This window comes from Rhea pennata, chromosome 1 (genome assembly GCF_028389875.1).
Source record: "Rhea pennata isolate bPtePen1 chromosome 1, bPtePen1.pri, whole genome shotgun sequence".
Taxonomy (NCBI): Eukaryota; Metazoa; Chordata; class Aves; order Rheiformes; family Rheidae; genus Rhea; species Rhea pennata.
The window spans coordinates 62,786,896-62,798,690 of NC_084663.1; the positions used below are offsets into that span (position 1 = coordinate 62,786,896).

At 46.6% G+C, this 11,795-nt stretch overlaps 1 protein-coding gene across 1 annotated transcript; it reads right to left on the bottom strand.

Moving 5' to 3' along the window:
* Nucleotides 1-419: 419 nt before the first annotated feature.
* Nucleotides 420-4,059, bottom strand: TMEM213 (transmembrane protein 213). The gene is made up of 3 exons (XM_062569704.1): nt 3,978-4,059; nt 1,626-1,691; nt 420-589 (listed from the first exon to the last, which is right to left on the bottom strand). Exons 1-3 carry the CDS (start codon nt 4,057-4,059, stop codon nt 420-422), a joined length of 318 nt encoding a protein of 105 aa, XP_062425688.1.
* Nucleotides 4,060-11,795: the final 7,736 nt, after the last annotated feature.

Genomic DNA, 11,795 nt, shown 5'->3' on the forward strand with positions numbered 1-11,795 from the left:
TCTGTTTTCCTACTTTCCCTATTTCAACACCCAAAGTCATGCACTGGGTCACATTATGGCAGTCTAATGTAGACTGGTAACTGGTGATTCGAAGTCCAGTTGCCGATGGCCCGCTCACAGCAAGCACACGCAATTACACATTGAATGAGGGCTATGTTATACCATCTTATTATGAGGACTCAGGGAAAAGGTTTTCCCTGTACAGGGGTATGCACTGCAGTGGCTTACAAGGGCTGAAATCTGCTCCACAGCCACTGACACTTGTGGCCTGCTGGGAAGGATGAAGTCTCACTTAGATCTGGTCTTTCTTAGTTAAAGGTGTGTGACTGTTCTTTTTGGTCCCTGGTGGTTGAAATGCTTTGTTGGTCTGTCTGCACCGTGATGCTCCAGGGTGATGCCACATGCTGGCTTGCCCTGCTTCAGGCTACCAAATACTTGGGCTCGTCAGGCCGGAGTTTTATGAGCTTGTCCACACAGAGCAGGATGAGAGTCAGAAACCAAAGGCTCCAGCCAACCGCAGCTGCAATCCATCCGTAATCGTCCACCCCTGTCGGGCAGCATACGGCAGCTTGCGTACAGAAGTTCACTCCTGGTGGCAAAGAAATGGCAGTGAGCTGATGCAATGCTAGATACCTAACAGGCTTTTCTTTGCTGGAAGACAGATGAGACAGTAACTTTCCTATCATCTGCCCTGTGGTCTGTCTTCCAGATTGGTCATATCTGTCATCCCTGGCTGGCCAAACACCTGAGCTGGTCTGCTCATCACTGCCTACCATTACTGAAATCTTTTGAAACACCTACTTAGCATCTGCTTAGGCAATTTTAGGAGTGGAATGTGACGAAAGCGGCTAGTTACAATTAAAAATAAACTTATGGTAGACACAGAGGATTTCATGTGAGAGATTAAGAGGATCTTGAAGAGAAACAGCCTCAGCAGGATTTCTAATGTTTTAGGCACTCAGTACCACTGTTGACAGTGGAAGCAATGGCTGCTCCATGCTGGGCTGTGAACTGTTTCTAAAGTGAGTTAAGAAATTAGATCATTAGTCATGCCTGTTGCCCAGACACTGTAAAGAGCAGTTCTTTCCATAGCAGAAGATAAATGTCTTGCATGTGCCTAGAGAAGAGAGAGAGGATGCTTGTCTCCTCTATCTATGTCATGCTTTGATATGGCATACTTCTCTTGGTACCCATACTCTGGGAAGTGCTGGCCCTTGTGGGTGTTTAGAGTTTGAGATGGAGGGCAACTCTGGGAGGGCTGGTAGGATCTCAGATTACTTAATGTTGGCTGTTTGGGGAAGGCCTAGTGGGTGGGGGACAACGGCAGTCCTCGAGTCCCCATTGTGCGTACAGATGTCTGGTCTGGCAGGGATTGTTAGGGTACACAAATTTACTGAGCTACGAATTAGTCTATTCAAAACTATAAGATCACAAGAATGTACCTTGGATATACTGGGCATACCAGTGGAGGAGTTTTAAAAATGCATGTTAGTGTTTCACCTACAACTGAAACTTTCAGTTAAGTGCATGATAATAGGTAAATCTTTTCCAGAGCAGCCTCTCAGTGACCTATGTAGTCTCATTACCTGGCTTTATCATGGTTGTAATGACTTCAGAAGACTTACTAAGGCACTGTGGTTCATACTCGGTCGTAGACTTGGAGTTTGTTGAAACATTGGAGCCTTCTTCAGCTCAGAAAAAAAGCACAGGAGAAAAGGCAAATTGTATTAGAAAGGCAAAAGCAGGTATTGACATGAAAAGTTAAAAGCTGTGGGCCTTGCAGGAATCAGTGTGGCAGCCTAATGGAAAATAGCTTGGAGAAAAACAAGCTCCTACTCCCAAATGTTGTGGCATCAAGGCAAGCTTCCCTCATCCCACTACTGTCAACAGGGGCTTAAAGAGAACTGCGCTGGCATCAGCCATAACAAGTGGTTAAATTGTTGTGGCTTTGCTTGAGTATGACCCTAGCACGAGCCATTCACTCAGAGCCCCCATTGGCCACCCTCCTTTCCAAGGGAGCTTGCAGTCTACATGGGTAGAATCAGCAAGGACTGAAATGAGAGGAAGCATCCAGTGGCACAGGGAGGTCCATGACCAGTGAGCTGTACATCTACCTCTTTTTGTTCTTAGAAAAATCCCCATGGCTTCCAAGGTGCAAAGGAAGCCAGCAGAGCTGAGAACTGAGCCTATCAGTGCTGAATCTCAGCAAATTCACCACAGTATCTTTGTGAATCCTAACCTCACAGGTAGGAGGTTAAACCAATCTTGGCCTTGCTGAAGTTCAGGCTCAGTTGTATCTAACACTGACTAGTTTGGTTCAATGAACCTGATCATGTTGGAAATGCAACCTATAAAAATAGCTAAGCTTATTGGAGAGGTAATTCAACAAAGCTGGGGGGCTTCATCGAAGGAGACTGTTCTACTTCCTAGCCAGAACTGGAGCACGCTTGCATCCTGCCTGGCACTGCTGCTGGGCTCCAGCCATCTGGCTCGGCAGGTAGTGTCACAGGCCAAAGCCTGCTAAAGACTGCCACTCCCACCGGCTTCAGCGTGTACCTCGGAGCTGCAGGATCGTGTGCAAGAATAGCTGTGGGATCGCTCAGTGGGAAAAGTGCAGGCTGCGGAGGTCCCAGGGGGCATGCAGAGGGCATTAACACCAACCTTGTTCTCTGCTGCAGAGTCAAAGAAATCACTAGTCCTGTGCCACTAAGAGCACTTAAGTTCGAGTTCAGCCAGGTAGAAATCCATATGCTGAAACTGTCCCCTGCAGGGACATCAGAATAACATGGCCTGGAGGGACTACAGAAGTCAGGGCTCCTGCTGCGTGCAGACAGAGAGGCTCTGACAGGCTCTTGTTCCAGACACCAAGCTGGGGCTTTGAGAAAAAGCCGTTTCCAAACTAATCATCACTCTCAGCTGCAACCTGGGAGTGTAATAGAGTTCCAACTTGATTTCACTGAAGTCCTCAAATCGTTCAGGTTTAGTTTCAGCTCAGGATAACAAAACAGTGTAAGACCTTTGAACAACCTTTTGATTTGAGTAATAACAAATAAACTGATGTTGTCCGTGGAGGGATGTTCCTCTTGGGTTACCTGCTGCTGTTCAGATTTCCATTTTGAGCTGGTTGAGTGTCAGCAAGATGTGATCTTTTCTTACTGTTGTTGTCGTGCTGGGAGTGGGTTGCAATGCAGCCTGCTTTAGGGAAGGTTATGAATACTTCTCATGCCTCTTTCCATCTCAGCTAGGATTTGCTGTATGACCTTGGCCAAGTCCATTCACTCTGACCTTATATTTCTTTTCTGGGTTAATAAATATCTCACAGGAGCACTAGGAAGAATCATTAAAAACCATGCAAAATTGTGCATGACCTGTGGAGGACGGTGCTATGGAACAGAGTTTTAGTTCATATTTATAGACTTTGTAGCCCAAAAGACAGGCTGTCAAAGCAAACCCAGCTTGAAAAGTCTGGCAGTTCTCAATTGTTGCCAATATACAAGTGCAGGCAGAGTCCTGATGGGAAAAGAGGAGCTGATGGATCTCATTTACATTTTGTTTTTAGGCAGCTTCTCTAATTAAGAGGATAGTAAAGCCAGGTTTCTGCAAAAAGTGCCTAACAGGAGCTAAATCAGATTACATGAAGCCTCTTGGGTGGTATTTCAAAATGTTCAGCTAACATGTGGAAACCAAGAAACTCATCTGTGACTGTGATCTCCTGTCTCCTTGCAATCACATTTCTAGTTGATTAGTAAATCCCAGGCAAAACCAAGTCTCTTCAGAAAGATGCTGTGATTGATCATATTAAGTAATTCTCATTAACCTCAGTCAATTCCAGCTCTTTTTACAGCATCTTTCTTAGATGAGACAAAGGAGCACACCTTGTTTTTAAAGAACAAGTTACTGTCAGCAGACAATGTATTTAGGTAGAAGGAAGAGCAGGGGAAAAGGCAGGGTACAGAGATATAAGAGAAGAGAAATACCTGCTGAAGAAGAATACAGGAGAGCAGTGATGAACAAGATCATGGTGAAGGCTGCCCAGGGCTCGCTGGTGAAATGCTTCATGCCAGTGGCGCAGGTCCCACCTGAGAGGCTGTGCAGATCAGTTCGTTGCTGTGGCAGCTCTGGTTCAACGGATCCTCGATAAACTTGGAAGCTGGGTGTTCGGGGCAGAGGGTGGAGCAAAGGAGCTTCCTGCTGCCAGGACACCTTGAACTTTCCTATCACAACAGGGTGATGAAAGAGCACGGTTATGACTACAACAGCCCGGCTGCCTGGCAGGCTCCAGAGAGAGGTGGATACCAACACTGAGGCAGGTGGAGGTCCCCTGAAGGGCAGCCCTGAAGATTTCTGCCCGGGATCTACTGCAGCCTGAGAGAGGAAAAGCCTCCTGGAGCCAGTGTTGCCTGGCAGGGCCCCGGGTGGCTGCTCTCCATTGCATTCCTGTTTGATCTTGCGTGGACAGTCTGAAAGGGCTGGACAAGAAGCGGAGGATGGGGGTAGAGAATTTGTCTGCCAGTTTTGCTCTGATTTTGCATGATTGCTGGCTTTGCCCCCACGGCAGGGATGCCGTACGCTTTTTTGGAAGTGCAGTCAGGCGACAAAGAAGCAGCCTTTGATTACACTGGTCTAGCAGCTGCTGAGCTAACACGGGGTATGGGAACTTGTCCACCGAGAAATGGGCTAAAACCAGTTGCTTCATGTAGAAAACCGGCAGCTATTACATAGCAATGACTGCCTTTCCCTAATGATCTGCTTTCGGTTACGGATCGGGATCCATTAAAGCTACAGGCCTTCCCACGTAGGAGAAGCTGTGGCTGTTGTTATCATGCCGGCGCAGCTGTGTCAGTGCTGCTGCCGAACTGCTCGCGGAGTCGGCCCAGGCTGAAGGGTGCTGCGCAGCGCTGCAGCTCCCTAAGCGGTCGGTGCTGCTCGTCTCTGCCTTTTACCTGCTGTGATGTCCTTGTTACAGAAAACTTTAGAAGGGAAAGCGGGCAGGAAACTCCTGGGAGAGCTGGTTTCAGCAAGGAGCAGACTGCTGGTGCGCTCAGCTGTGATCGCACGTGACTTCGGGTGCTCGAGTGAAACGAAGCTGCCTGAAGCTCAGTCCTGCAGACGCCCCTCTGAGGGTGCCACACGTCGGGGGCAAGCGGGAAGGCTTCTGGAGCAGAAGACACAAATACCATGGGCGCTGGCTTAATATTTTCGTTGTCCCAGGCCACTCGGTTTGTTGGGGCGTGTGAGGACATGCTGAGAGAGGGGACTGTGTCTCTGAAGAAAGGACCATCATCACCAACCTCACATCCACCGCTGAAAACTCTTGGTCTTTTACAAGCTGAAATATTTCCATGACACAAAATATATAAGCAGCCTGAGAAGTCCCTTGGAGAAAGGACATACCAAGTTACCGATAAGGACAGACCAGTTGAGACGGGAATGTTTATAGACCTTGTCTCTCTGTTTGCATGTCAACACGCCCATTGCAGCTGGTGAAGTTCGGGCTGCTGCCAGCCAGCCCGCGACAGCCAGCTCCTGCGGCAGCCTTTCCTCGGCACTTGCTGCCCTGTCCTCCTGGAGCTGTCAAAGGTGCATCTCACTTGACCGCCAGTAAATCCAGATGTGCAGCCCAAGTGGTGATCACTTAGTAGCCTTGATGATAGAGATGAATCACTGCAGAAGATCGGCTTAAAAAATACTCTGAGTGCTCAGGGTTAATTGCATTTAGCCTATAGACTAATCTTCATATCTGCTTAATTTCAGTGTCTAAATCCTCCCATGTTAATTTTATTTTAATCTGTTTTTATCTGAGCACTCTGTTACATCAAAACAGAAACTAAATTATTTACTAAAGAGCGTCATGCTCTCTTTCAGCTTCACCTTTCCCTTCTGAATTTCTCACCTGTGATTCCTGCTGAAAGTTGATCTGGCAATTAATACTGCAAGAGTGATGCAAAAGTGTTTTGTACAAAAGCTAAATGTCTGAAGGGAAATAAAATAAGAAACTGCACTGCTGTTACATAAATGATTCAATTTGTAATGAAACATCTTTTGAATGTTGACTACTACCCAAATGCTCTTTGTCAGCTTACAGTTAAATAAGCCTGTTTCTGAGGGAGGCTGAAAATGCTTTGCACAATTAGCGTTATGTATTTCTTTGCCTTTCCATTTTTTTCCCTGCATAGTTCAGAAAGGGCCTATTCCAAAGTCTCTTGAAGCAGTGAAAAGGTTGTCCTCAGCTTCAGTGATTTTTAGATAGGATTGAAAATGAAGGCTTTGTTTAATAAATTCAGACACAATAGCAGCTCTATAAATTTATAACCTGACATAGATTTGGATTTATTTCATTCTTTACATGTAAGAAGTTCACATTTTGGTGCTGAGACTCTCCAAAGTCCATGCAGTCATCAAGAGTGATTAAGACTCTCCAAAGTTTTCCCTAGTTTGGTTTTTACGCATCACGTGAACTCCTGTCTCCATGGGGGTGTCCTGGCATGCAAAGCACAGACCTCAGCAACAGCAGGGACTTGGGTCTTCCTTTGCTTTGACTTTTGCTTCCATGTAGTTCTCAATGCATGGCTCAGTTCACTTTTTAAAATTATATACTCTTCTCCTTGGAGACTATTCCCCAGTGTGGAGAGCTGCTGCTCAGCTTTTTCTGATAATTATTAGGAACTAGTACCTATCATTTGATAGAGTTTGTGCCACAGTGAGAGCTTCAAACATAAGTTTCTCTACTGAACTAAGTATTTTCCTTGAAACACCACCATCAGCTGTGGCTCTCAGAGGATCATTGCCTTTGTCACATACACACACACTCTCACTTTGCCTATATATGTGTATTTTCTCTTCACATATGTTCTTTATTTATATTTTATATTCTAAATAAATCTGAATGCTGCAGCCATCTGTTGCTTTCCTGCAGTGAACAGCATGATGCTAACTGAACGGTAGCACCATACGTAACTTGGTGCAAAACACATGACCCCTGAGAGCACAGCAAGCCACATGTACCGGTAAGAGGACAAATATGATAAGAGGACAAATCCCTTTCTAGCAAAAGACACCTGAGGTCAGTTTAACTACACTCCTAATCTGCTTTCTGTGTGCCTGAGGTGCTACTCCATTTAAATATTGCAATGAAACGCAGCTTCGAAAGAACATTCACCAATTCATGTTCAATGTAGCCATGCAAAACCTTCCAGATGGTGGAGCTAAGCATGGCGCGCAGCTCAGACGCTGCTCCGGGAAACACCTACAGGTTCATGAAGCTTTCCTATGCTGCTGAAAAATAAGATACCCCAGGCTGAAGGATTTGTGCATTTGGGACTGCCTTTATTTTTGCATTGACACTTGCTAGCTACTCACTAGGGCTCTGCATGGAAGAGATCTTACAAGAGAGATCTTAGTAATAAAAGACCAAGAAAATGCTAGGTGCTGTGAGCTATTGGTGATATCACAGGAGTGGCTCTATCTTTTTACACTTGTTTTGCAGACAACAAAATCGCCCAGTGCAGCTCCGGACAAGGCATCTACCGGGAGGGCAGAGCCTGCTTGTTAGCAACCAGATTTCTCGGTCCACTTCATGGGGTGATCTCCCTCCTGTAGCGACCTTTATTTATAAATAAAAGAACAAGGTGCTTAGAGAAATGCCCAACTTCAAGCAGGTAAATCCAGTACCAATTATGTTGTGTGCCCAGCAGGCTGGGCATCATTTTGATTGAATCTTTACTGAAAATGAAGAGTGTCCATCTAAATAACATTTGTCCAGCTAAATATGAACCAGGAATTTGACTTTTAAAACCAGAAAGATGGGAGGTGATAAAAACCCCACAAACGCAAAGATTTTATTACTGAAAGGAAAGAAGAGGAGAAGGGATGTGCTTTCACGCAGTTCAGAGGAAAACCGACCCGGCGTTTTGAAAAACTGTTCAAACAGCTTTGTGTTTTCCAGCCCCAGGCAGCGTTTTCTGCTCAAGAAACGTGGCTCTGCCGGCGCTGCCGTGACCCCCGCGGTCCCCCCCGCAGCGGTTCCCGAGCGGAGAGGCCGAGGTGAGCTCCCCGCGGCGAGGAAGGCTCCCTTCGGCCGAGCCGCGGGCGCACCCGGAGAACCTCGGCCGCGTGCCGCCGGAGCGGAGCCGGCAATGCTCCCGCTCCCCCGTGCTGGGGGAGGTGAAACAGGATATACTTGCCTGGGAAGAGGGGGAGAAAAGGGCTTTATTACCGCGCTTCGCTGCTGCCCTGCCCCGCTCGCCTGCCAGGGAGCGGCTGAGCGTGACCGTGGCCCCGAACCGAGGGAGCTGTGCCGAGCAAAACCAGGTATCACCAACGAATACGACAACCTCAGCGGGAGGAGGAACAACCTGCGGCTCGGGCGGGCGGGGGGGGGGAGTAGCCTGGAAAACCAGTTTACTTCATCATGCCAGCACGCCTCCGTCAAGAAGTGAAGGATGACGCCTGTCATTTAGCAGTAGAGCCGGGGCTGCCAGGCGATGCCCTTCCTCACCCGTACCAGCTTCTCCTCGGCGCTACGTCGCGGACGTATGTGACGCTTTTGCATCTGACAAGAGGCTGACGGCACTGACCTCACTTCCACCTTACTGCGAGATAAGCTCCCAATTTCTAATGCACAGTCCAAAATTTTCTCAGCTTTCTTCGGTTCCGTCAATAAAAAGAGAAGAGCCGAGCGCAGGTGGGCAGCCGGAGAGCACCGCGGTCGCGCGGCGCTCCGTGTCGCGGCCCCGTCGCCAGCTCCCGCGGTACAGGGCAGCCCGGCTCTTCAGTTGATAATCTACATATACCCGTGCATTATTGTGAGCTCTTCTTTTGAGATGAAACTTCTCCTAAAACAGATGCTACCCTTAATAGTAACCCAGCAACTCCTATTTAATGGAACGAAGCCTTATGTGCACTGACCTCTGTTGGAGTTATGCCATTGATTTAAGCAGGGGTAGGATTTCTCTCACGAGCCTTTCCTTCTGCAGCTGGAGTGGAGGGAAGGGTAGAGAGAATCCTTTTTCTACCATGCAACATTTGTTATTTAGAGCAATAGGAATCAAGTTCCCAGCTCTTATCATTGCCCCGTGCCAGCATTACTGTCCTGACAGACCCACTTTCCCACAGAGTTCGCCATATAGCTCCACCAATGCCTTGGTTGGATGAAATCAACAATCTCCTACTGTTCTTCTGTCCTTCACTGTGTGTCTTCAGTGAGGAAAAAACAGTGAGAAACAGCATAGAAGTTTTCCACCTTCCTGATGACTGACACTCCATGCAGTGCTTGCAAATTTTTATTGGATTATAGATCTCGGAGTGCAGCAGGTTTAAAGGCTCTTGCTTGTTTCCAGATCGCCTGGGCTGTGCGAGCAGGCACGCCTGATTTGTTATTAATCCCAACAAGCCGCATGCTGCCACAACACAGCTTGTTCTCGTCACGGACGGGACCCGAGAGGTTGCCACCGAGCCAGAAAGCTCTGGGTCCAGGCCACCCTGGGACTGTTTCAGGGCAGAAAGTGTTTCCCTTCTCTGGTCTAAACCAGCTCAAACCTTAAAAGAAAAGATTTTCCGTGTCCTGGGTGAGCCAGGGAGGTTTAACCTCCGTGCTTCGCTTGCTTGCAGCCGGCAGCCGAAGCGGCAGCTCCGGGAGGGCTGGAGCCACGCAGGTGAGCAAGGTAAGCTCGGCCGCCCTCAGCGCTGAGCGCCAGGTTTCTGGCGGTGCCAAAAAAGCAATAGTGATACAGGTGTGTGATGGGATTGCTGAGGGGCGAGCTTGCCACCGCCGCTGCCGCCCAGGGAAGGGCCGGCAGAGGGGACGCAGGGGCTGAGCGGCCGGTGCAAGGAAGGCGCTTGTCCCAGGCAGTTAGGAGTGCTTACAGCATGGGGCTCTGCCAGCCCCGAAACCTGGTGGGTTTTTGCTGTGGTCTAATGCTGCTGCAAAACAACAAATGGAGAAAGTGTGAATATATGTGGTTTTTTTTAAAATTAGTATTATTATCATTTTCAGTTAACTATTTTTTTGCCCAAAAAGAAAAACTTGGGGGTGGGGGAGGGTGAGTGATACCCAACAGCTACCCCATTTGGGACCATCTACCTCCACAAGGAGGAAGAGGGTGAAGTGAGAACAGTCTGCATCCCTCAGCACCGGGGTGGAAAGGGTTTCCTCATTTAAAAGAGGTTTTGAGTTAATTTTTTTTTTTTCCTCATTCCAAATCAAGATGAAAGCCAGCCTGAGGTTAGTTTCCCTGACTGATTGCAAAGGAAAATCAGAGCCCTTGAACTGGATGGATTAAAGCATTTTAGCTAAAATATTTCCAAAGATTTTGTTTGAGTTTTAATCTTTTAACTTTAAGACTTCGACGGTTTTTCATGTAAGTTAACCATAAGTGTAAAAGTACAACCTACCTTGAATGAAGCTATCCTCACCCTTTAGTGTGAGTTAAAGAAGTTAAGATGGGACATGCTGATGATTTTTAACTCTTTGACAACAGAGGTGGGGAATTCTTGATGTGGACTGTTTTACATGACCAGTTTGGGTCTCTTGTAGCTTTCGTGTCTTCTTATGGAAAAAATATATTTTGTTGAAAAACTCCCAGCCAACCTCGGTGGTTATATCCTTATTCAACCCAGTGGAGCTGGCACATGATATTTTTATTTTAGCAAGGGATTAGTTATCGTAGATGATTGTATTATTTTCTGCATCTTAAATCATTTAGTGAACAACTAGAGAGAATAAAGCAAGGAAAACTCACAGCACAACTGAGCAGACACAAGGCAGTGACTGCAGTGCTTTCTGTTAAGCAGACCTTTAATTCCCTGCATAGTGTTTCTATCACATTTGAGAGAATTTCTTCACGCTTTATAAAGGACATGATTAGAATTTACATAAAGCTGTAGGGGAGAAGTGTTGCAAGACAAGGTTGATGTTGAATGAACGGATTAAGGACAATTTCCTTCCCACGTCTACCGGTAGGTAGAAGTAAGGTCATAAAGGGATTTAGTTTTACTGGTTAAAACTGTATGTTTACCATAGAATTCTCAAAATTATATGCATGCAAGAAATACTTACATGTTTTCTCTGGGCAATAATAATTGTTATGTTTGCACATGCAAATTAGTTAATTTTGTGCAAGCAAGACTACAGGCAATTTATATGTTCATTACCCAAAATAAATAATGATAAGCAAATAGACAAAAGGGACTTTAATGAAATGCATAGTACTTTTTATATATCTCAGTTTAAAAAAGCTCTTTGTGGGGAGAAAGTTTTTTTAAAAAATAAACATTTGATTTAATTGTATAAAATAATCCTTTTCTCCCTATTCTCATACAAACATACTTCAGGTGAGTTTCCAATGTGCTCTCACTGTTGATGAAACTGATAAAAAATAGTCTTGGCTTCTCTCCCCTGTCTAATTTCAAGGGTGAGATTAATAGGTTATCATCTCTATTTTGTGTAAGACAAGTATTGAGTCCTTCACAGGCTTAGCATCCAAAAACCAAATAAAAGCGCTCAGTCCAATGGTCTGGGATATCCTTGGCCCAGCAGAAGTCAGGATATGGCATTCCCTTGTTGTCTGAGCCATGGGACCACTGGCTCCCTTCTCTCTCCCCATCACACTCACTCATTACCACCCATCACCAGGCTGTTGGGGTGCACCTTCATCAGGGTCAGAGGGGCTCCTGCTTTCAGGAGGTGAGGACATGCCTTTGAAGGATGAGCTGGGTAGCCTTGCATGGTGACTGGTAGCTTGCATGGTAGCTTCCAGCATGGTGACTTACTGAGCCTGATGTTCCCACAGTGCTTG

Bases quoted from the DNA above. Each gene is read 5' to 3' on its own strand.
- TMEM213 (XM_062569704.1), bottom strand. From the start codon at position 4,059: ATGAAGCATTTCACCAGCGAGCCCTGGGCAGCCTTCACCATGATCTTG. The intron at 1,692-3,977 runs GTATTTCTCTTC...TTTTTTTCTGAG, and splicing joins CCTGTATTCTTCTTCAGCAG to CTGAAGAAGGCTCCAATGTT. The intron at 590-1,625 runs GTAAGTCTTCTG...CTTTGCCACCAG, and splicing joins GTATGAACCACAGTGCCTTA to GAGTGAACTTCTGTACGCAA.